General features: G+C 36.6%; 1 protein-coding gene across 1 annotated transcript in view; it reads left to right on the forward strand.

The window, feature by feature from the left end:
- The window catches only part of DCBLD2 (discoidin, CUB and LCCL domain containing 2), a 93,159-nt gene that overhangs the window by 48,247 nt on the left and 18,368 nt on the right, over positions 1-26,544 (forward strand). The window contains exons 3-9 of the mRNA XM_057545998.1: positions 6,352-6,489; positions 18,062-18,113; positions 20,402-20,474; positions 20,795-20,928; positions 22,926-22,966; positions 23,852-24,067; positions 24,851-24,975. Coding sequence (XP_057401981.1) covers positions 6,352-6,489; positions 18,062-18,113; positions 20,402-20,474; positions 20,795-20,928; positions 22,926-22,966; positions 23,852-24,067; positions 24,851-24,975 — 779 coding nt within the window. The remainder of the gene's footprint in view (positions 1-6,351; positions 6,490-18,061; positions 18,114-20,401; positions 20,475-20,794; positions 20,929-22,925; positions 22,967-23,851; positions 24,068-24,850; positions 24,976-26,544) is intronic.

Consider the following 26,544-nt stretch of genomic DNA (forward strand, 5'->3'; position numbering starts at 1 on the left):
TAGTTTCCTTAGGGCTAATGATTTTTCAAACATTTTCATTTGCCTGGAACATGGATTCTTTTAGACTGTAAACCAGTGTGTCATGGGTTTTATGGTGATTAATATTTGATTAGCTTTTATATTTATATTTTCCTATATGTATCCATATACTATTTTTTGAAATTCCTCTCTTATTTATCCATGAGAAACTTCTAACAAATTTGGCTGACTTTGAGAGCCATCAGCAGAACCTATAATTGTTGGCAGTTAAATGCTTCTTGTTGATTTAGGAGTACCTTTGAATGGCTAATTGGGGAAAGCAGTTAGAGAATTAACGAGTATATTGGCCCAGATTAAGGATGAATTTTCTTCTTCCTTTCCCAGAGTATTTTGCCAAGTGCTTGTATTACTTGTATAATTGGTAAAACCTGTGATCAAAGGTGAGCCAAGTGAGGAGAGATACCATCATCTTGGCTGGGAATAAGAGGTGAAAATAGGTGTTTACCTGGTATATATTGATCTCACTTAAGCACCTGCAAGGAGAGCTTGTACTTTTCTTGTTTTTTTTTTTTTAAATTGGGATTCTTTAGGACTGCCTTTTGAGTTTCACAGAAAAAGAGGGGTTTTAAAAAAATGTTTTGTTTCTACCATAGATTGAATTTATACACATTTCAGGTGACAAGAGAAGTCTAAATAAATAAACAAACAAGAGGTGAAACTGCAATGCTAATAGAAAATACTTTTATGATTATGTCTATATTATAAAAGGGTTAAAAAATTTTTTGTTTCACTTCAAGAATATATTTTTGTCAATTATTTATCTTCATAGAGCACTTTCACTTTTAAATCTAATAACTTGGTATTTCCTAGTATTCGTATACATGATATAATTTTTATGAAGTAAGGATACTTCTGTGTGTCATGATCATATTCTTTATGATCATTTAAATATGATCTTTTTTGTTTGTATCTAAAAGTATCTGAAAAGTCAGTATTTGTACTGAGCACCTTTATGAGCCTTGTAACAAAATCCTTAAATGGCAAAGAACAGCTAGTGCTGATAAGCCCAGGTGAACCTATTGTTCATTTTTACAAGAGTTAACTGGTTTATGTAAAGATTCTAGCTGATACAATTTTTCTTCCTTTTACCTATTCCCACTGGGCCTTAAGATTTAATGTGATGGGCCCTGGGTCTGCACACATTTGGTTTTGCCAGCAAATTATACAGTGTCTAATATTTTTAGTATTTGAAATAATATTTGGAATAGCATGAAGTACATATTATATTGCTCTGTTTTAATATTAGGTCATTATTTTTTAATATTTAGTATTCAAAAATAATACAGTATTTAATATTTGTCCTATTTACCAGACTGTTTCTGAGTTATTTAGCATTAAACAAATCTAACGACTTAATCATCTTTTCTTCTTGTATATTCAGATAATAACTGTTATAGGGTTCTTTGTTGTTTTACTTGAAAGTTAAACATATTGATAGCTATATTTAAATTGCATTCCATGGACTTCCCTGGTGGCACAGTGGTTAAGAATCCGCCTGCCAATGCAGGGGACACGGGTTCAAGCCCTGGTCCGGGAAGATCCCACATGCCGCGGAGCAACTAAGCCCTTGCACCACAACTACTGAGCCTGTGCTCTAGAGCCTGCGAGCCGCAACTACTGAAGCCCTCGAGCCTAGAGCCCGTGCTCCGCAGCAGGAGAAGCCACCGCAGTGAGAAGCCCGCGCACCGCAACGAAGAGCAGCCCCTGCTCGCCGCAACTAGAGAAAGCCCACGTGCAACAGCGAAGACCCAATGCAGCCAAAAATAAATAAATTAATTTTTAAAAAAAATTGCATTCCATATTTAGCAATAGAAGGCTTTTTTTTTTTTTTTTTTTTTTTTTTTGCACATTAGGTGTTTTTAAAGAAAGAATGAGCAAGGACTTCCCTGGTGGTCCAATGGCTAAGACTCCACGCTACCAATGCGTGGGACCCGGGTTTGATCCCTGGTAGGAAACTAGATCCCACGTGCCTCAACTAGGAGTTTGCATGCTGCAACTAAAGGTCCAACACTCGGCAACAAAGATCCAGAGTGCTGCAACTGAGACCCAGCACAGCTGAATAAATAAATATTTAAAAAATAAAAAAAATAAAGGATGAGCAAGACATATATTTTATATTGAACACCATAGCACACACCTAAGACCTGTGTGTGTGTGTGTGTATGCACGTGTGCATGCACACCTTGATGTTTGGTATTCAGTTTTTTCAGCTGTCAAAAGGGGCATGGAATAGATCTCTGAAGTTATCGTTCTGCTGTGTCTGATTCTGTGACCTATTTTTTCTTTGTGCAAAACACCTCACAATAAAAATTGTTCTAACTTTCGCATTTCTTTTGAAAGCTTTATCGAGATATAATTTATATACCATAAATTTCACCTATTTTAAATGTATAGTTTGATGAGTTTTAGTAAATTTATATAGCTGGGTGAACATCACTAAAATGCAGGTTTAGAAATTTCCATCACACCAAAAAGTTCCCTTGTGCCCATTTGGAGTCAATTGCCACTTCACCCCTGGTCCCAAGCAGCCACTAATCCTATGTTTTATCTTTATTTTTTTTTTTTGCCTTTTCTAGAAATATAAATGGCTTCTTCTATTTAGCATAATGTTTCTGAGGTTCATCGTTTTTGTTTTGGGCAAATAAAAGATAACTAGAAGTGGAATTGTTGGGTTGTATGAAATGTATGATATGTATATTTTATGTTTAACATTTTAAGAAACTGCCAAATTGTTTTTCAAAAATGGCTGTGCCCTTTATGATTCCATCATCAGTGTATGAAGGTTTCAGTTTCTCCACATTCTTACCAATACTTGGTTTTGTCAGTCTTTTTGATTATAGCTAATATAGTGGGTATGTAGTGGTATCTCCTCATTGGTTTTAATATGCATTTCTTTAATGACTAATACTGTTGAGCATCTTTTCATGTGCTTATTTGCCTTGAGTGTGTCTTTGTTAAAGTGTCTGTTTAAATCTTTTGCCCATTTAAAAAAATTGGATTGATTGAGTTACAGGAGTTTTTTACACATTTCAGATGTGAGGTCTTTATCAGATTAATGTTTTGCAAATATTTTTTCCTAGCCTGTCGTTTGTCTTTGCATTTTCTTAATGATGTCTTTTAAAGAGCAAACATTTAAATTTTTGATAAAATCCTAATTATTAATATTTTTCTTCAATGGATTATGCTTTTGGTGTTGAATCTAAGAAATCCTTGCCTAACCCAAAGTCACAAAGTTTTCTTTTATGTCTTCTTGTAAGAGTTTTATAAGGTTAGTTCTTAGAGTTAACTCTGTGATCCATTTTGACTTAATTTTTGTATATATTGTGAAGTTCTTAGTTATTTTTTCATATTGATATCCAACTGGCTTAGTACATTTGTTGAAACGACTGTTCTTTCCCTGTTGACACTTTTGTCAGAAATCAGTTGATAGTTGTAAGTAGGTTCATGTCTGGACTCTGTTCTGCTCCATTCAGATTAATGTAGATATTCACCCTTACAATGATGCCACACTCTTCTTGATTACTGTAGTTTTATATAGTAAGTTTTATTTATATAGTAAATGTAAGTTTAAATGCAGGTAATGTAAGTCTCTCTACTGTCTTCTTTACTACAATTATTTTGGCTATTCTATGTCCTTTGCATTTCCATATACATTTTAGGCTCAACTTGTTAATTTCTAAAAAAAAAAAAAAAACACCCTGCTAAGATTTTGATATGGATTGCATTGAATCAGTAGATCAATTTGGGGAGAACTGACATCTTAACAATATTGAATCTTCTAGTCCATGAACTTGGTATATCTCCTGATTTATTTAGTTATTTAATTTTTTTCAACAGTGTTTTGCATATTTTAATGTACAGGTTTTGAATTTCTTTTTTTTTAATGTATCTCTAGTTAATCTTTTTGTTGCTATTATAAATTAAGCTTTAAAAATTTCATTTCAGATTGTCGCTAGTATATGGAAATAAAATTGAATTTTTAAAATTGAAGTATAGTTGATTTACAATATTATGTTATTAGTTTACAGGTGTACAGCATAGTGATTCACGGGGGTTTTTTTTGCAAATTATCTTCCATTATAGGCTATTACAAGATTTTGAGTATAATTCCGTGTGCTATACAGTAAATCTTTGTTGCTTATCTACTTTATATACAGTAGTAGTTTGTATCTGTTAATCCCATACTCCTAATTTTTCCCTCCCCACCTCTCTCTCCCCTTTGGTAACCATAAGTTTGTTTACTGTGTCTGTGAGTCTGTTTCTGTTTTATAATGAATTCATTTGTATTATTTTTTAGATTCCCCATATAAGTGATATCATGTATTTGTCTTTCTGACTTCACTTAGTATGATATTCTCTAGGTCCATCTATGTTGCTACAGGTGGCAATATTTCATTCTTTTATGGCTGAGTAATATTCCATTATGTATATATATATATGTGTGTGTGTGTGTGTGTGTGTGTGGTGTGTATATATATATATATATATATATATACACATACATACATACATACATACACACACATACATACCACGTCTTTTTTTTTTGTCTTTTTTTCTTTCTTTTTTTTTTTTTTTTTCCGGCTGTGTCGGGTCTTTGTTGCAGCATGCAGGCTTCTCTCTAGTTGTGGCCTGTGGGTTTTCTGTCTCTAGTTGTGGTGTGCAGGCTCCAGGGCACGTGGACTCCAGAGTGCTTGGGCTCCAGAGTGCTTGGGCTCCAGAGCGCCTGGGCTCTGTAGTTTGCAGCACGCAGGCTCTATCGTTGAGGCACGTGGGCTTAGTTGCCCCGCGGCATGTGGGATCTTAGTTCCCCGACCAGGGATCGAACCCGCATCCCCTGCATTGGAAGGTGGGTTCTTTACCACTGGACCACCAGCGAAGTCCCATTCCACATCTTCTTTATCCATTCATTTGTTGATGGACGCTTAGGTTGCTTCTGTGTCTTGGCTATTGTAAATAGTGCTGCTATATTATGAACATTGGCGGGGGGCGGGTGCATGTATCTTTTCAAATTACAGTTTTCATCTTTTCTGGATATGTTACCAGGAGTGAGATTGCTGAATCATATGGTAGCTCTATTTTACAGTTTTCCATAGTGGCTGCACCAGTTTACATTCCCATCAGCAGTGTAGGAGGGTTCCCTTTTCTTCACACCCTCTCCAGCATTTATTATTTGTAGATTTTTGATGATAGCATTCTGACAGGTATGAGGTGACACCTCATTGTAGTTTTGATTTGCACTTCTCTAGTAGTTAGTAGTGTTGAGCATCTTTTCATGTGCCTGTTGGCCATCTGTATGTCTTCTTTGGAGAAATGTCTATTTAGGTCTTCTGCCCATTTTGATTAGGTTATTGTTTACAATTGACTTTTATATATCAACCTTGTGACCTTATCTCCCTTACCAGTTCTGGTGGGGGGTTTTGGTTGATTATTTAGCATTTTCTACTCACATGAAAATGTATAGTCCTTGAAAATGATATCTATGGAAGTTCACATTACTCTTATTCAAGTGATGTTGTTCAACTTAAAATATCTTTAGAACTTTTTATTCAGAATTTGTTAAAGTTACCAGGCACATAAGAAAAACCCATTTTTATTAGTTATTGGTGGATATCTTGCTCTAATTTTTTTTTCTGCCCTTTTATCTTAATAAACTTAGATCTGTACTGAGGGAAGATATGTTATTTTTTACATGTCTGTTAGACATTAAAGGATAAAAATTGGTAGGCAGTTAGATATATGCATCTGAAGTTCAAGGAAAAGGCTATGTAGAGGTATAAATGTGAATTGTCATATCATAGTTAAAGCTGTAGGACTAGATATGATCACCTAAAGGGGTTGACAGAAGTCCAACAATTCTTGGAAGAAAACTTGAGACGTTCTGTAAAAGGTTTGAGGGGTGCCCTGAGCTCAAGAATCTGTTCCCCCTTGGGGAACATGTTAAGAATACTACTGCTTGACTGTCAATTCATTTATGAGCCACCTGCCTGCATGAAATGCTTTAAATTAATTTTTTAAAATTACTTGTCACAGTTTTAAAGAGTATAAATATATTTCACAGGAAATTGAGTCATTATAAGGTCAGTGATGCTTGTATACACTGTTTTTCCTTTTGAATCATTGGAACAGTTATTACTTGGAATTTTTTTTCTCTCCAGAGTAATGTGAGTTTTTCATCATTAAACATTCTAGTCATCATTTTAGATTAATTTAATGCCCAGTTTGGTATATTATTATGATTCTTTTACCTACATTGTAAATATTATTGACTTCATGAATCACACCAAATATCTGCTTTTCTTTGATTCCTAGGCAAATACTGTGGTCTGGGGTTGCAAATGAACCATTCAATTGAATCAAAAAGCAATGAAATTACAGTGCTGTTCATGAGTGGAATTCATGTTTCTGGACGAGGATTTTTGGCTTCATACTCGGTTATAGATAAGCAAGGTAATTTTCACTTTATATCATGATTCCCACATTTTACAGTTTCTGAAAACAAAAATGCAGTGTTTTCTTTGAGTACCTGTTATCTGAGTTTGGAATAGAGTAGGAAGACTGAACAGTTAATACCACATACATAAATCTGACAAAATTAGATCAGTTTCAGAATTTTAAAAATTAAGTATATTAACTTTATATAAAGTCTTTTTATATACTTACCTTTCCTTAGTAGAAGAAATATTGAGTTTTCCACCTTTATAAGATTGGAACACAAATGATAATAACTTTAAAAAATCTATCAGTTACTGAAATGTATCAATTTAAAGCTTTATTATCCACAGCTTACCACTTCATCTTACTGTGTTAAAAACCACATTACCATTCTTTTCAAAGAAGAGACTTGCATAGCACCATGGGTAACCTGGGGACTGCTCTCTGAGGCACTACAAGATAAACGAGATATTTTCTAGATTGTTAATATTTAGAATCTGAAGGGGGGAATTAAAAGCAAGGCTATTAAGTGAAATAGATACACACTATCTGTCTCATTAAAGTTTCATTAAGAGTGTGAGAGAGGAGAGCTGTTCTGTGTGAAAAAAGGTCTACTTTCCCTTAATTTCTAAGCTATGGAACAAGGTTTGAAGGCTAATAACATCCCTCAGAGTGAAAAAGAAAACTAATTTGAATGGAATAATGGAAAGAAAAGAACTGGAAATGTTATGCTAAATGAACAATTAATATATTTGACAGAACTAGGAAAACTAAGGCAGTGTGGTGTTGTAGAAGGGGCACTAAGTAGCCCTGGAATCAAAGCCTGCCTTTGCCGTGTACTAAGCAGGTGACCTCTGACCAGTCATTTCACCTCTGTCAGTTTCATCTGTAAATGGGTTAGTTGTGAGGACTAAATCTAATAATACATGTTTAGTGTCTGTAGGCACATAACATAGTAGGCAGAAGACAAATGTTAGTTTCCCCCCTTTCACTACTGTACACACACACATCTCACTTTCCCCACTTCTGCCCCGCCCACCACCATCAGAAGAGTAAGGTAGAAAACACAGAGTGAAATGACAGCTTTCCATCCTTTTGGTTTTACTTGGTGAAAGTCTTGGGTTGATGGGTGAGAGGATAGAAGATAATTAATTTGCTTCTTATTCTTCTTAAGTTTCTTGGTCGCAGTATCAGGTAAATTATTTATTTTGCATTTTCATATTTTCCCCTTTCTCTCTTTGTTATTTATTGAATTAAAGGTTTCTGGAAAATAAGTATCTCCTCTTTACAATAAAAAGTTTCTTACATTGGATATTTAAATTATGCAGCTTTTGATCCACGGAAACCTAAATGCCCTTATTAGAGTTTCTTAAGAATTGACAATCATCTCAGATACCACAGTCAGTATATTGTAGACTTATATACATCTATGCCAGATTTAAAATGGCTATGTCACTATTTTAGATGACTCTTAGCTTCCAAAGATTTTTTCGAAATACCACCATAATCAGGAACTTCTTTATAGTAACACTTTCCAAAGTCATAATCATCTTGGGAAATCCTCATCTCACAGTGAAAAATTCACCTGAATTTTTTCTTAATGTTTTTGTGCATTCTTACCCATCCATCAAGCATTTGTTTTATTTGAAGTGAATTGGCTAAATTCAAGAGAACACCGGTTGAATTTCACATTACTTCTTCTTGGGTGGCCTTTCAGACATAATTTCTTGTAATGGCTCATTCATTTGAAGGCTGGTGCGCTTTGGTTGAGAGTCTCAGTTTGTTTCCATCCAGGAAACTTAGCTGCCACACTGAATTCCATGAATATTTTCAAGGAACATCACTACATGTCCCCAGCTTAATAACCTAGTTAACGGTTTAGAGTATTTGGGAATGAAAAAGTTGTGAAAAATCTTGTTTCACTGGCTTCCTCATTTGTTGAACTGTCACAAAGACTTGTTAATGTTATAGTGTGATGTGTGGTTGATACAGCCATGATTTTGTGTAAGAGAGACTAATTTTCATTACTTCTTACAAGAGCCCATTGCAAAATTATATTCCCTTCAGTGCCTTATTTCCTGCAATAGGCCTGGCACTGGGAAAACAGCAGTAAATGAGACAGACGCAATCACACCTTCATAGGGCTTACAGTACAGGGTTGGAAAAAGGCATTAAACACATGGTTACTTAATTGCAGTTATAATAAGTATGATGAAGGAAACATTCAAATAATGGGAGGCCAGAAGGGTGCGGGGAGTAGAAGATTGATGAAGAGCAAAGCTCTCCCGAAGAAACCACTTCTGAGCCCAGAACCAAAGGATTAATTGGAGGTTCCAGACATACAAGGAAGAACATTGTAGGGAAGAGAGCAGCAGGTGCAAAGGCCTTAGGGTAGGAAGGAGCTTTGGAGGAACCGGAAAAATAACCAGCACAGCTGGGGTGAAATGAATGAGTGGTGAGTAAGTCACATTATTCAGGGCCTTGCAAAAAATGTAAGGGTTGGAGTTTTATCCCCAAAAAAGTGCATGGAAGCTGTTAGAGCAGAGTAGTGATGTGACTGGATTTATGTTTTTGTTTTTACGATTCCCTGATCTGTGAAGAATGGGCCAAAGAGAGAGAAGAAGAATTGTAGGGAGGCCAGGTAAGAGGCTGTTTAGAGGGGACTGGATCAGAGATGACCAAAGTAAGAGACCTTGCTATAAAAGTAGCTCCAGAATTAGGCCAGATTCTAATTTAATTCTTTTTAAAGACTTTTGAACCAGACATATCTTCTACAGGGAAACATTTCAAAGAATTAATATTCATTGTAGCTGAGTTTATGTTGAAGTAAGAGGCTTCGGCCACGAAGAAGCCCTTGGATGAGGCTCTGAGCTGCTGCAGTGCCTCGGTGATGTCTGGGGCCCTGTACCTGGCGTGCTCTTCACTTTAGGGTCTAGTTTTTATAACTTTTATGGTTTTATTCCTCTCTGTTATTTTTAATGATCTTTGAGCAGTAGTTTCCAGTCTTTTACATTGACAATTACCGCTTTTAATTTTCACCTGTAAATCTCATTTTTGAAAGATTTTATCCACCAGTGAAAGGAAGTTTTCTTGTTTCTGTTGGGTAGCAAAGAAAGACAGATAAAAATATTAATCAACACTTCAGTAGTAATTAGAAGATTGGTAATTTACTCTGAGTTGGTATAATTCCATCAAATTCGAACTAGACTTTCTGAAATTGAAATTTTCATCTGAAAATTGAAGATGTACGTGGATCCTAGACATATCCTGGGCAACATATTAGCAACCACTGTTTAGAAGTTCTGTAGAGAGAAACTCCTTAGTTACTGCTGGTCTTATTGAGAGAGGCAAAGCCAGCCACTCACAGGTCCAGACTCAGGAACTCAGATCTTTTAATCCAGAATAATAAATGATACTGACATTTTCATTCTAAAATGTAAATGTAAAAAACAGCATTTACCGCTGGACTTGAAAAATAAAATGAATTTTTTAGGTGATTTGCTCTAAATTCCTGGTTTTGAATCTGTTCAACATTAGCCAGTTTCTAAGAAAAGCTCAACATTTCTAGGATGACTCTGGGCAGTAATTTTTTAGGTAATTTTAGTTACAGAACAATGAGCTCAGAAGGCATGTCTGCATTTGCATTGATAGCTTCAGGTCTTTTAAGGCAGCCTCTGTTATGTGCCATCAATTTGGGGCGGGGTGTGTAGCTGTGTGTGTGTACACATATATATGTATATGACCAGCTGAAAAGTGTTCATCTGATATTCCTTTTTTAGAACATGAATTATCACTTAAAAAGTAATGTTAAACCTCATTACTTCAAATTTTACCAATCCAGAATTTTGTATTGGTTACTGTAAAGTTTGCCTTTATTTTTTTTAGGAAAAAACAGGAGCTAGTTTAAAATTACATGTGAAATAAAATGATCCAATGTAGATGTATTAACGTACTGCCTAATTGGAACTCATAAACACTTGTTTATTCATTGCCTCATGACAATGTGCCTAGGACTTGGGAACAGCTGAGCCTGACAAATATTCCCATTTGACAGGGTTATTATTGCTATATGCTGGGTTATTTTTAGACTTAACACCGACAGTATAAAAGGTTTTAATTGCTACATTCTTTAACCACATTTTTTTAACAAATATTTTCCATTTCTTCCATCTTCCATCGGATTATATGAACTTGTAAATGAAACATAGGGACGGAATAGAGAACTCCTTTCTAATAGAGTCCAGATTTCTGTAACTGGTTGTTTTTTTCCTGCATGGGATGTTTTTGGTTTTGAAAATAGAGCACGAATTCCTTAGATTGTTTGCTACCTTAATTGTACAGTAATTTTATAGGATCCTTTCTGTTTTGAGTACTACACTTAGCTATGTTTCTATTTTTAGTTTTTCTGTTGTGTTCCTAATTTTTGTTGTTGTGTCTGGCAAACGTTTTAAAACTTTTAAACTATTTAGTAAGATTTTATTAATGAAGTCTCAGTTTACATGCATATTTTTAGATTTGTCCTTATTTATACACAAATGAATATGTATAGTGTTTGTGTGTATACATGCAGAAAAATATCTGTATTTTGATGTCAATTTGTATAACAAAGGTGCTGATGAATAAAGTGTTACCAGTTTTGCAGAGAAATTTATAAACAGAATTAATTCGTTAAGGTGGTATAACCCAACGAGGCAATTCACCTTTATGAGATAGAGTTTATTTCAGACTGACAGATAACCTCAAGAGCACTTTAATGATTTTAAGTGTTTTCTATGTGTTTTGGGTTTTTTTGTTTTTTTCTTTTTAGTAAGTTAGCAATTCTTTTAAGGGGCTAAGTATGTGTTTGTGCTATCCGGGGGACGAATTCATTCACTGCTACTCTTACTAAGATATTATTAGTGTCCTCGATACTAGGTTACAAAAGAATTTTAATGTGTCTTACAATCTTTAATATTTTTAATGTCTCTTATATTTTAATATAAGATGTCTTATGTTATTTCAATATGTCTTATAATGTCTTTTAATATGTCTTATATTCATTTTTTAGTATATAGGAATTTAGGTGTGGAGAGGGTTTGATCTATCCATATGTAGCTTGTAGCCTATTTGACTTATTGCTTAGGCAACTGAGCCATGCCTACATCATCTGTGAAAAAAAAAATATTGACTATTTTCATCCGAGAAAATTTTTCCTGAGCTCCTGTTGTGGACTCAGCTTCCATAGATGGCATTGTAATATTTCTAAGAGAAACAAGATTTAATCTCTATTCTCAGTATGTAAAAGGAGATTAGATGTAAAATACCACATAAATTATCTGCCACTTAGTAAATGTTAGTTGATGCTGAATCACGGTAAATTATGTTTTATTATATATGTAAATTTCCCTTCACTAGATTGCACATGGTAGAAATCAGTGCCGGGTTCCTATCGTGGAAACAAGGAATTATTCCCAAGGTCACACAATAATATCGACACAAGAATTTAGCAGAAAGATGAGCCTTGTCCCACATCCTCTAGCTCTTGAACAAAGTAGCTATCTGTACACCTACAATGCAAGGTTGCTGACAAAGTGAGAATTGGGAAAGAATGATCTCGGGTCCCTTCAGTTTCTGGGGAATTTGTATTTAAAAGAATTTCAGAGCAAATAAAGGAGAAGAATTTGTAGTATACATTGTCTTGCTTCGTGTATTTTCTTCTTTCTGGTAAATAAATATAATTACTTAGTTACAGTGCGTTATGCTTCCTTGAGTTAGAATAAATAAAGGCACTCAAGCATCCCTTCCCTCAGAAGTAAATGGCTTCAGCTGCACAAAAATTATACCCTGCAGCTAATATAGTTGGTGATATACTCTCATTAGTGATGGGTACTAACACTGCTGAGAGTCTTTTTTCAATTTATTCAAGAGCACAAAACAGAGTATTAATTGGGGGAAAATCTAAATCTCTTTCACAATCCTTTAATCTCAGAAATAGACAGTGCTGTCAATCAAAAATATTTCTAAGTAGCCAATATGCTGATATTTTTTATTATTTGTGAACTTATAAAATATCATATTTTCATGGTATTACATGTGGGTTAACATTAGGTATCATGTTTTAAAAAATAGTTCATGGAATAACTATGAAGTTCCCAAGCCTATGCAGTTATTATGTATTAGAAAAAATTTTAATTGTACTTTAAATAAAACCCTGTGTATAGGATATCAATTATGGCTCATAGTAATATTGCTAACTAAGTTAGAGCTGTCTTAGAAAATCTGATGTTGATGTCTTCATTAAGCAAACCCTGAAATCTGTCATCCTATTGTTGATTATTGGCTCACCTTTGTTTTCGTATTTTTCTTGTGCTCTTCCTCACAGTCACATAATCCTGCCTTCAAAACCCCACGGAGGCCTGCCTCCTCTTTAAAGCCTTCTGAGGTTAAGGAAGGCAGATGTTAGAGCAGCTCCTTTTATAGGGATTATGATCACACTCACTTTGGGTTAGACTCTGCTGCTAAAACTAGTGTAGAATGTGCACTGTAGATGCCACCTCTTCTTTGGGCCGCGTGGGGGAAGAGAGGGAATAGAGTGCTGTGGGCTTCAGCAGAATCCCTGAGGGCGTCCTGCGGCCTACTGCCGCCATTCCCTGTTGTCCAGAGCACCCAAATGAAGTTCACAGTATATTTGGTGTTTCGTGTAGTAATGTATATGTTATAAGTATTCTTTTGTATGTATTAAATATTGGAGTAAAATTACCAAAAAAAAAAAAAATTCCCGTGCAGAAGCTCTTAGCTGAGAACTGAGTGGATTATATACTGCGCTTCACTGTGAACATATATCACTGATTTTCTAGTATTGTCTGCCGTGTTAAAGTGGATCCAGCATGATAGTTGAGCTGACAATGAGTACTTTATCAGTACTTATTATTATAATCACTGCCCTAAGCACTTTACGTGGAATGCATACTCTTAATTAGCGCAGGTCAGAAACCTTCAAGTTATCTTTGACTCTTTGTCTCAAACTTCACATCCATCAACCACCTCTCTGAATATATATGTACGTATATCAGAATTTGACTACATCTCTTCGCCTCCACTGCTACATCAGTTCTCGTTACCATCAACTCTTACCTCAATTATGGCAAGAGATTCCTCCCTGACCTTTGTTTCTGCCCTTTCTCCCCTTCAGTCTACTCTCAACCCAGTGATCAGTGTGATCCTATTAAATCGAAGGACCCATCTCATTCTGCCTAGTGTCCTTACCTCCAAGACACCATTAGGATATGGCTTCTCATGACTCGTTTGGCTTCATCTCTTACTTGTCTTCCCCTTGTTCACTCTGGCCTCAACAATGCTGGGCACGCTTCCTCCTGAGGGCCTTTGTGATTCCCTTTGACTGTTGTCCGTTATCCACATACCTGATACCTCACTCCCTCACCTATTTTAGAGTTTTATTCAAATGCTTCCTTCTCAGTAAGGCCTACCGTGACCACTCTACTTAAAATTGCAACCCCTTAACTTTCCCTAACTTCCTTCCTTTATTTTTCTAGCGTATTTATTACCGACTAATACACTATATATTTTTCTTATTTACATTGTCTATTTTTTCTTACCCCCACAGGAGGTACACTTCATATATGTAGGGATTTTTGTCTGATTGTTCTTTGCTCCATCTGTAGCACCTAGAAGAACACCTAATCATAATACATACATATTGAATACTTGTTGAATGCATGAACAAATGAATAAATAAACAAACTGCCAATCCTGGCTCTGTCTTTTACTAAGCTTATTTCATCCATCAATGCAGATGTGCTGTATATGAAAGGAAATTATTACTACTTCTATGATAGCTTCTTTTTCTTGTTTTTAAGTTCTTAATAATAGTTTTATTGAGATAATTCGCATACCATACAATTCATCTACTTAAAATACACAGTTCACTGATTTTCAGTATACTCAGGGTTGTGCAGTCATCACCACAGTCAATTTTAGACCGTTTTCATCACCACAAAAGAAACCCTGTAGTCAGTAATAATCACTCCCCATTCACTAATCTTTAACCCCCTCCAGTCCTAGGTTACCACTAAGCTACTTTTATCTCTCTAGATTTGCCTATTCTGGATATTTCATATAAATGAAATCATGTAATATGTGCTATTTTGTGACTGGCTTCTTTCACTTAGCATGTTTTCAAAGTTGATCCATGTTGTAGTATGTATGAGTACTTACTTTTTATGACCAGGTAATATTTCATTTTATGAATATACCACTTCTTTCACATTTTGTTTACCCGTTCATCAATTGATGAACATTTGTGTACACGTGTTGTATGGACACATGTTTTGAATTTTCATGGGTATATACCTGGTAGTGGAATTGCTGGGTCATATGGTACCTCTGTATTTACCCTTTTAAGGCACTGACAGACCATTTTCCAAAGCAGTTGCACCATTTCACAATTCCACTAGCAATATATGAGGGTTCCAGTTTCTCCACATCCTTGCCGACACTTGTTATCTGTTTTTTTGATTCTAGTCATCCTAGTGGGTATAAAGTGGTATCTCACTGTAATTTTTATTATTATTTCCCTGATACTTAATCATGTTGAGTATCTTTTCGTGTGCTTATTAGCCATTTGTATATCTTCATTGGAGAACTGTCTATTCAGATCCTTTGCTCCTTTTAAAATTGGGTTATTTGTCTTTTTAATGTCTAGTTGTAATAATTCCTTATGTATTCTGAATACTAGATCCTTATCAGATATATGCTTTGAAAATATTTTCTGCCATTCTTTGGCTTATCTTTCTCTTTCATGATAGCCTTCTTTGAAGCACAGCAATTTCAAATTTTGATGAAATCAATTTATGTATTTTTATGTATTTGCTTATGCTTTTGGTGTCATATCTAAGAAACTATTGCTTAATCCAAAGTCAAGATTTATACCTATATTTTCTTCTAAGTGTTTTATAGTTTTAGCTCTTGAATTTAGATCCACCTTAAGTTAACTTTTATATATGATCTGAGGTAGGGGTTCGGTTTCTTTCTTTTGCATGTGGATATCCAGTTGTCCCAGCATCATTTGTTAAAAAGACTATTTTTACCCCCATTAAATTGTCTTGGCACCATTGTTGAAATCAATGACTGTAAATTTGAGGATTTATTTCTGGACTCTCAGTTCTATTCCATTCATTATGATAACTTCTTATACATTGCTGTGAGAAGTTTGAGTCAGATGGTTCCCTTTGAGTTGCATTCATCTTGCCTAGGCTGTGTTCTTATTAACTGGGCGCCTTATAGCAATAGTGATTTTCTGGAAGGCTGTTTACTTGCGAAAAGCTTTCTAGAAAGACACATTTTAAAGTTTCTCAATTCCCTGCTTAACTGATGTTTTCTTTGCCTTCATAGAGTTGTAAAGGTCAAAATCTCTAATCATGACTTTCTTTCTTTGTCTTTTGTCTTCTTGGCTCTCCTTATAGCTTTCCATTTTGAATTCATATTTTCCTCTTAGGGAGCTGTTTTGAGCCCCCATGGAATTTGAGAGCAAGGTCAAGTGAGTTGCATACATTCGTGCAAAATCTGGAGTTTCAGCACTGCATGGGCTTTATTATAATAAAGCCCTCTTCTAATCAAGTATATCCATAGTTGACTAGGATTCTGGCATGTAGCCTGAAGGTAATAGGGCCAGCTGGCAGTCTTCTTATGGCTTGAACGCCATGTTGGACCACACAGGTACCTTTTCATCCCAGGCTATTAATCTTAGAAGTTCAGTTTCTAATCTTAGAAGTTGGAAACTCTTTTGGTGGAACAGGAAAGTGGAAAATCAATTCTTATTGATGCTGTGTAAAGATTGCCAGGAATATCTATAGAATACAGGTAATTCAGTTTGTCTGCTTTTCCTAGTCAGTTAACCAGGTGATAGTGAACCTCTAACCAGGCATGTATCCTCTTAAACTCCTAAAATACAGATTTATCTTAATCATCATTCGAGTACCTGTACTATGTAGATATTCATCCATGTAATCTCTCTCAAAATACCACTTTCCTATTAGTTTAACAGTCATTATGCTCTAGTTCTTTCAAGACACATATCAGTTGGATAATAAACACATAATTTTTCTTCAGAATTGTAAAATAGAATAATCAGTTATTCTGTGCTTGCCATTGATTTAACAAATATTTGTACACCTTCAGTGTGCTAGGAAGAATGCGAGGTGTTATCTCTGTCAGTGTATTGGGAACCCTTGGCACAGTGTTTGGCTAGCATTTATAGGTGAAATCACTCACCTTTGTGATTGGCTTAGGACCTTCTTCCAGGTTTTCCCCCTACAGGTTAGTCCATGATTGGACTTAGCCAAACATGCTAACAATCAGAAACTTTTATTCATCCATTTAGTCAATAAATGTTGATAGAAAGCCTCCTGTTATTGCCATGTGCTGTGATTGCTGCTGGCGATACAAAGGTGAAGACTGACAGCCGCAGTCACTACCCATGGGCTGGGCATCATAAAATGATGTTGCTTATTAACACTAAAATGATTGCAACAGATCACTCTTACGTGACACATGGTACTATGAGAACATAGAATAGTCATCCATTCGTTAAACCAAAAAACCCTAAGTGCCTGCTGTGTGCTAGCACAGTTTGACTTGGGAAGATCAGGAACAGCTTCTGAGAGGATGCGACAGTTAAGCTGAGATCTAGAGAGGAGTGAGCCAGGTGAAGGGGTAGTGGAAGCGCCTTCCTGGCCGAGAGCACAGAGGAACAGGAAGAAAGCTAGTATGGCAAGAGGCCAAGACAGGGACAAAACCAGACTGAGGTGGGACCTTGTGGGCTGTGTTGAAGACTTTGCCCCTTGTCCTAAGAGCAGAAGGAAACCACTGAAATGTTTGAGCCAGAAGCCACCTTTTACACAAGCCTGTGACCTAGGTCTTAATTAGACAAGGTTAGCTCTTACACAGATTTGATTTTGAGATAGGAAATGTTAAAACTTTAAAGTTCTGTCTTATGCAGAGTGTGCTTTAGAATTGCCTGGACTTGTTAAAATAGCTTTTTGGGCCCCACTGCCAAGAGATGCTGTAGGTCTAGATGGTGTTCAGACTTTCGAATTTCTAGTAACTTCCCAGAAGATGCTGCCGCTGCTGGTCCTACTCATGGACCAGATTTTGAGTTGCAGTTATTTAGAGCCACAGAATTAACTCACCTTTCGTTTGTTATTGTTTTCCTCATGCGTAACCAGCAAAGGATCATCTTTAGTCATGTAGTAACAAGAAATATTTGTTTCAGAAGCTATCAATATATTTTATAGAAGCTACTTCAGGGCTATAAATTATACTTATCTGTGTATCGTCCATGTGTATGATACGTGATTCTGTGAGGCGATGTGGTGTATTCAGTATTGGGCAGACATAGCCCCAGAAGTCCAGATACTTAAAATCAAAGAAATTGTGATTACCAAAACCTTATAAAAAGTTAAAGTACTAACTTCATAGGTGTTAAGATTTTGAAATTTAGAACGATATGGTTTGGGTTTGGAAACAGTTGGTGTTTCAGCAAGAATAAACCTATTATTATTGAATCAGTTTTTTATTTTTGTTTTTCTAGATCTAATTACTTGTTTAGACACTGCATCCAGTTTTTTGGAACCTGAGTTCAGGTATGACCATATTTGTGACTTTCTTTTTCTTAAATGTTACTCTTCATCTACTTCATCCTCATCTTATATACTTAAGATTAATGTACATGGTGTGACTCATAATCATTGTTCTGAGACTTCAATAAACCAGAGCTTCTGTAAAACCACTGAGTTGCCATGTTTAAATTTTGCCTTAACTTTTAGCATTTGAATCTTCTCCACAATGGAAGTATAATTTGGATATACTTTTAAAAGTAGGACTAGTCACTCTTCAAAATCTGGCAAAACTCCTAATAAAGGTAGAAGAGCCATTTATCTTTGCTCAAAAAGAAGTAACAGGATGGTTTAGGCTGTTAGAGAATTCCTCACTGTTCTTACCCAGGTGGCATTTTTATTAATACTACCGTTTCCCTGCTTTACGCCCTTGTCTCTTGCTTGGACTAGGATTAACTTGGAATTGGTTTCCCTTTTCTAACCTTTGCTGGCTTTTTTCTGCCATTCACATTCTGCCAAGTTATTTCCTAAAATCTGTATTCAATCACTGCCCTGCTTTGAAATCTTCAGGAGCTACTTATTATGACGAAATGCCATCCCTATTCCTTAGCCTGGTTTTCAGGGTCCTTCAGAAGTAGTCTTTGGGCCATTTTTCTAGTCTCACGTTAACGTACTCATGTTGAAACGTCTCTGGATTATTTGTACTGCTCTGAGCTCTCAGAACTTTTGTCTGGAATCACTTTATTCTTCTCTGTTTAGCAAATTCATTCTCATCTTTGAAGACCCATCTCACTCACCTCCCCCAACTTGCTACTGCTCCCCAAAGAACCTTCATTTTGTCTTCAGGAATGGCTCTCTCTCTGTGGGCTGGGGGGGGGGGGGCTCCTCAGCCCTCGTGGGGGGTTGTGGTCAGCAGAGGTAACCCTGGCATCAGTGTATGTCACACGGCCCTGCCAGAGGATCAGCTATCTTGGACCCTCCACTCTCCAGCTCCATCATCACCACCCACATGCAAGCTGCCGTCTTTTCTCGCCTGGACTACCTAACAGTGTCGTATCCTCCACTCATGGTCGTTACAGTGTCTTTTCTTTCCAGGAGCCAGGATAACTTTTTTAAAAAAATAAAAATCAGATTATATGTATAGACCATCAAAATCCTTTGTTGACTTCCTCTTTTTACTTAGAAACATACTCCAAGCCTCCTCACCCTAGCCCCCCTGGCTTCTGCATGATCTGATCCCCATCCCCCGTTCCAAGCTTCTCTCAGACTAACCTTACCTGTCTCACTGCACTCTACCTGCACTGGTTGTCCTCGGCTCCAGACACACACAGGCCATCCTGCCTCAGGGACATGCTGTTCCTTCTGGTTGTGGCGCACATCCCTGCACTGTTCCGGTGGCAGCCGGTGGTTCTCTGCTGAGGCTTCCCTTCCTCAGAGCCCCGTCCACCGACCGAGGCAGTGCAGAGCCCTGCATGTGAACACGAACTCTGGAGCCCATCTGCCACGACACAGCTGTGTGACCTGGGCACACAGCTCATCAGTTTCCTCATCTGTAAAATGAGGATAATAATAATAATACCTACCATGTAGGGTTCTTATGTGGATGACTTGAAGTGTACTTAGAATGTTGCCTGGGACATAGGAAGTTTGCTGAATGTTTGTATTACTTTTATTAAGTTAGATTCCTCCCGGTTATTTCACAGAGTGCCTTTTCTTTATAGCATAATCATAATCTAATCTAATTAATCATAATCTAATTAATCAAGTGTCCTCCCACCACGGGAATGTAAACCCAGTGAGGATGGTACCATATTTGCCTGGTTGACCTTTGTAAAGCCAATACCTAGCACAGCCCAGCACTTAACAGACAATGTAATAGACATTCAGGTCAATGTGTTAAGTGGGTAGGTGGATGAGTGAGTGAGTAAATAAATGAATGAATGCCAAACATTTTTTTTAAATCAACTTAAATTTGATCAATAGAGAGTTGGTGAAATAAATTGAGGTTCATCCACAAAGTCAAGTGTAGCTATTAAATATTATGAATAGCTCTTACAGTAGAAATATGTCTGCCATTTATTATGAAGCAAAATAAAGCAGTATGTAGACTATGAAATAATTTTTGTATATATGTATGTGAAGACGTGTAAATGGGTGGAAGAAAATCTTAAGGGCTTTTTAGAAGCGGTGGTTCTCTCAGAGTGGTGAGATTATGGTATTTACATTGAACTGAAAACTGGGTAAGTGACATTTTTTGGTCCTTTTCCCCAGAAGGTACAGCACTATATACCCTTTAACTTGTTTTTATTTCACAGCAAGTACTGCCCAGCTGGTTGTCTGCTTCCTTTTGCTGAGATATCTGGAACAATCCCTCATGGATATAGAGATGTAAGTTGGATATAGACTTATGTTAAAGTGATGATAAAACTTCATTTTTTAAACTCCTTCATAGGTAGATGTGTAATCTATTGTATATCTTTATCTTGATTTTTATCTTCTAGGAATTACTTCTTTTTAGTAATATGTAACATTTTGTTCTTTTTCTTCTGCTAAAAATCTGTTTTGTGTTGTATCATCAATAATCTATCCCAAGTTTATTGAGAAAACTGCCCAGATCAATTAATTTCTAGAGGAAGAAGTATAAGTGTCTTGTTTATGAATTATCAAAAGAAAACTTAAAACTAATCTTTTATCTTTCCTCCCTGAAGTCCTCACCATTGTGCATGGCTGGTGTGCATGCAGGCGTAGTGTCAAACATTTTGGGTGGCCGGATTAGTGTCGTAATTAGTAAAGGCATCCCGTACTATGAAAGTTCTTTGGCTAACAACGTAACGTCTGTGGTGTAAGTATATATGCTGTTTATAATAAGCGTGTTGCACGGGGTGGGATAGGGATGAGTTAGACCTGAGCAGTATCACTGTTGATGGTGTTCATGAAATAACATTTGTGTGATAAGGACAAATGTTGATGGTGTTCATGAAGTAACCTTTGTGTGCTCGATACCTGAGTGTATTGACGAGCGCAGGCAAGGTCGTGCTATCTTGGCTTGTTCTCTGTCAGAAAGGTTGGTAGTCATTTGGAAGAGTGATTTCTTTCTTCTTTTCTAAGTGTTGAAAGAGCCCAGAGTGAGTCTAGAAGTATATTGCCAAACCCTTACTTCATTTTAAAGATCAGAAGGCATAACTAACTACTCTGTTCCTTATAGCCTGTGTGGCCCATGATGGATTAGGATAATTGAAACACTTTGAATATAAATCAAATTTTGACTTAAATCAGAGATAGTATTATGAATCCCTCTCATCCCAAGAGAATATTTTAAGAATGTATTTTCATGGTATTTATGATCTACTGTATTACAAAACAGACTAGGCATCAAAAGCAGGAGAGGGCTTCCCTGGTGGCGCAGTGGTTGAGAATCTGCCTGCTAATGCAGGGGACACGGGTTCGAGCCCTGGTCTGGGAAGATCCCACATGCCGCAGAGCAGCTAGGCCTGTGAGCCACAACTACTGAGCCTGCGTGTCTGGAGCCTGTGCTCCGCAACGGGAGAGGCCGCGATAGTGAGAGGCCCCGCACCGCGATGAAGAGTGGCCCCCACTTGCCACAACTAGAGAAAGCCCTTGCACAGAAACGAAGACCCAACAAAGCCAAAAGTAAATAAATAGATTAAAAAAAAAAAAAGAAATAAGGCTTTCTGTTTACTTATTTAAAAAAAAAAGAAAGGCAGGAGAAATTGAAACATTGAATAGAAACATAGTATGAGTGATCTGTTTGTAAATCTTGCATCTTAGACATGCTCTGTCCTGCAGACAATAAGCGTAATTCAAGCCAGCTTCTCTTCAGGTCCTAGGCCAGTTTCATTCAGAAGGCAAGAGTGTGAACCATACTCAGGAAGGTATAAAGTAGGAGGCAGCAAACTTTTTCTGTAGAGAGCCAGCTAACAAATATTTCAGACTTTATGGGCCACATGTCTGTCACTCATTCTTTTTTGTTTTATTTACAACTTTTTAACTATGTAAAAACTGTTCTAAGCTTTCTGGCCATACAAAACAGGCCATGCATGGGCTGTCATTTGCTCATCCCTGCCCTAGAGTCCGCTACCTTTCTTTCCTTTGGTTTCTTCTGGATGATTTTATGCAGATCGTTTTCATTACTTTCCACTGTTATACCTTTAGAAAGAATTTTTTTTCATGAGTTCTCTCTTTCATATTTAAAAAAAAGGACAGGTTGCATCCACTTGTGATGGTTTGAACATTGTGCTAAAGGCAGGAGCATACACTGATGATTTTGATGATTTTATCCCTCCAAGTTACTTAGGGCCCTTTGACCTGCCATATGGTGAACTAATAACTAATAATCCCACCCCTCCACTCTCCCCAAGCACCTATTCTGCCAGTTACTTTGAAATTCAAATGCAGTGCTACATTGTAACACTGAAACTTTTTTTAGATACATTGATTTCCTGTAACAAATGCAGTCTCTCTTATTAGTAGCCAGCTTTTCTTCTGTTTGCCCCAGGAAGCTTGAGCCTCTTTCTATGAGAATTACACTTTTCATTATATATTCCCAAAAAGCAATTGCCACAGAAACACTTTAGTAATCAATTTATTTCATGAAAAAGAAATCAAATAAGTACATATTGAAGGTTGCATGGATGCACTTGCGTAATCATGTATGAAACTAGGCACTAGATACTTGTAGAGAAAACTGATTCTGCTGTCTAATATATAGCCATAGACCGTTCTTAGTGAAATAAAAACAAAAGAAAGCTTTGCTAAGACAAATATGAGGAAATCATGTGGTTATATGAGTGTCACCAAAAAAGTCTTTCTCTCTTTCAGGGGACACTTATCTACAAGTCTTTTTACATTTAAGACAAGTGGTAAGCCTCTCATGGACTTTATAACTTATCATAATTTGTATAATAGCCAGTATTTTTTGAACACTGTACATCAGGAACTTTGCCAATTGCTAGGTTGGGTTTTGGGTTTTGGGGTTTTTTTTGCACTTTCTCATTTAGTTATCACGAATAACTCTATGAGGTAAAATAGGTACTTAATAATTTAATGAATGGAATAAACTGGAGGTTTTATATTAATAGGGAAGTGATCATGTAAGCATGGACGTTACCTTAGAAAAAGGGAAGTTTGAATATGTCTGAAGTAATTAACTCAATCAACAGAAAATATTGAGTGCCTTTTTTCATTTGTCAGGCACTGTTCTGGTGCTAGTGAAACAAAAGTGAGCAGAATAAACAAAATTGTGCTTTCCTGGAGCTTACATTCTGGAAGTGAGAGATTGACAATAAACAGCGGATAAGTAAATGAATGTTTATAACGTCCTGTTTACAATATTATAAAAGATGTAGAAAATAAGGCAAGGAAAGAGGACAGGCAGTTCAGAAGGGACAGGTTCGAAGTTTAATGTGGGTTGGGGCAGGCCTCATGGAGAATGTGACATCTGAGCAAACACCTGGAGGAGGAAAGGGATGCGAGTTGCCCTCTGGGGAGAGTATCCCAGGGAGAGGGTAATGTGTTGCCATTAAGCTAGTGATTACTGCTGTGAATAAATACATCTGTACATTCTCTGATGAGACATGAAGACATAGACCCAAGAAACATTTGCATACTTTTGAAACCCTCTAGTACAGTATATTGTCAGCATAGTGTATGTTAATTAAAGGAACAATTAGAGTTTCCAATGAGCAAGTGTTTAGAGATTTTTGAGTTTATATCTGGAAACCAAATTACTTTCTTCTCTGTTTCAGGTTGTTATGGAACACTGGGCATGGAATCTGGCGTGATTGCCGATGCTCAAATAACGGCATCATCTGTGCTGGAGTGGACGGACCACACAGGGCAAGAGAACAGCTGGAAACCCGAAAAGGCCAGGCTGAAAAAACCTGGACCTCCTTGGGCTGCTTTTGCCACTGATGAATATCAGTGGTTGCAAATAGATCTGAATAAGGAAAAGAAGATCACAGGTTAAGAGACATAATTTTCTAGATGATTTATAATACTAATTTCATTTGGAAACCTGGTGACATCTAAGAATTTCATAGAAAATTAGGTCACTGCAAATTTAATTATATGGTTTTAAGTTTAGTGTACTGGTGTTAATATGACCGAAGTTGGTTTTATAAAGCATGGCAAAGGAGAGGAGTTGTTATTTGATTCTTACTAGCGTTTCTTTTCATTGTAAAGAGATTCTTTTAAGGTCGTGTTTCAGTAAAGGGATCTTGCGACATCTGAAATAACCATCTCCTATAGTCATTAAGAGAAATTTGTGTTCAAGGAGTCCATTTTAAGTGCTACAAATAATATTCCACATGTGCCAAGTATAAATTTAATTATTTAGAGCAACTTAACAAATGGTCAGAATAACTGGTTAGGATTGGTTTAGATAATTTTGTTAAAGACTTATTTTGCTTTGGTTCTAAAAATAATACCAGTAATCTTCTTTAATCTATTCATTCCCAGGAAGTCATTCTTTCTCAGTAGGTGAACTATATTTTGCAGTGTCGTGAACACAAGCTGCCAAAATACAATAGTCCTTTCCTTACGTGTGCCTATCATTCTTCTTGTCTCTACAAGGGAGCAAAGCCAAGGATTTAGTTACCATTAGGATGAAACCGTGCACTTAGATATGGTAATGTGCCAGAGCCAAAAATGTCTCAACAGTACATTTTAGGTGTTAATGCTTCAGTGATGACCAAACTTCAAAGATCAGACCTTGAGCGCTAACGAAAGGACCTCTCCATTCCCAGGCATTGTAACCACGGGCTCCACCATGGTGGAGCACAATTACTATGTGTCAGCCTACAGAGTTCTGTACAGTGACGATGGGCAGAGATGGACTGTGTACAGAGAGCCTGGTGTGGAGCAGGATAAGGTAAAATGATTACCAGAGTGTTTTTAAAGAACATTAAAAAAGGGGATGGGGGGTAGGTGGCCTTTGCCAAAAGCCACAGAAGCTCTTCCTGTGTGTGATAAAAATTAGATATTATTTGGTCTTACTCTGCCCTCTTCTGGTTATTTTAGGTAGTGTTAGTTATTGGCCTTCCCCTTCTACCTATGGTTAGGAAATTCTCAGTGCTTCTAGGTCCCTTTTGATGATTGTTAAGGGTAAGTACTTTCCTGATTTTTTTTTTCCAGTACATTTTAATTCACTTGTTTAAATAATTCATTAAGAAATAATAAAAAGGAACTTTAATTTCTTGTCCTGAAAAAGCTTTTCTTATCAATCCACAGAATGATGGAGAGCCTAACTTGTTCCTAGATTTCTACTCCAGGCCAGCGGGGGTGGGGACAAAAGAGCTAAAGGTAGAAGGACATTAAATTGTAGGATATTATAGAAAGGTCATGTCAAGATCACCTCACCAACTTTTGTCGTAGAAAACAACTTTCTTTCCACCTGAAGAATTTCCTTAACTTCTTTGGTAATGATGAACTATCGTTTTAGTTAGCAAAACATGACAATGCTTAGGGGTAGAGAGCGAGTAGGTAGAGGTGGCTCTCAACTAGAGGTTTGTTACTTTCCCCCGGGCTCCTGCACCTTGGTCCACCCACCACAAGGGGTCCCTGTCCCCACGGAAGGTGGATGCCTCTCATCTAGAGTTGAAATTATGAGCACATTTCTTCAATGAAACCTCCCTGTGAGTTTTGTTTCAGTTTTATGATACTATCAGTTCTCTATCATATACGTGATATGCTAATATATTCTCACTTGCCACTTTTCTCACCTCTCTGTTCAAAAAACTCCAGGGATTCCCTTTAATCTTTCATATGGATCTAAACTCTTCAGCTGTCACTCAAGGCCTTCTTTCCTCTCTTCTGCTTGATATCACATGAACTTCAATCTTTGGTGAGCCTCCACCCCTTGAAGCAGATAAAAATATTGTCTCTAAATCTAACTTACTTCTGCCTAATGCCCCCAAACTTACTTTTTCCTATTAGCACATCCATATTTATTTGTACAATAATATTTGCTATACTTGTAGAATATAGTTAATTTTTTGAAATTATAAGTATTATCCATGCTTATATTATAAAAACATCCAACAACACTGAATTATATTTCTGAAAAACTTCTTTTGGTTTCCTTTTTGAAAGATAATTTCACTGGGTGTAGAATACTAGGTTGACAGTTTTTTCTTTCAGTACTTTAAATATGCAGGTCCATTGCTTTCCAGTCTGCATTGTTTTCAGCAAGAATTTATTTTAAGCAGTTTGATTATGATGTGCCTTTGTGTAGTTGTCTTCATGTTTCTTCTGCTTGGATTTCTTTGAGCTTCTTGGATCTGTGGGTTATAATTTCTATCAGATTTGGAAAATTATAGGCCCTTTTTACTTGAATATGTTGCCTCCTCAATTCTAACTACATGAAGATTATGAATCTTGAAGATGTATCAGTTCATTGATGCTCTGTTTATTTTTTTCCAGTCTTTTTCTTTCCATGTTC

Source organism: Balaenoptera acutorostrata, chromosome 4, assembly GCF_949987535.1.
Source record: "Balaenoptera acutorostrata chromosome 4, mBalAcu1.1, whole genome shotgun sequence".
NCBI lineage: Eukaryota > Metazoa > Chordata > Mammalia > Artiodactyla > Balaenopteridae > Balaenoptera > Balaenoptera acutorostrata.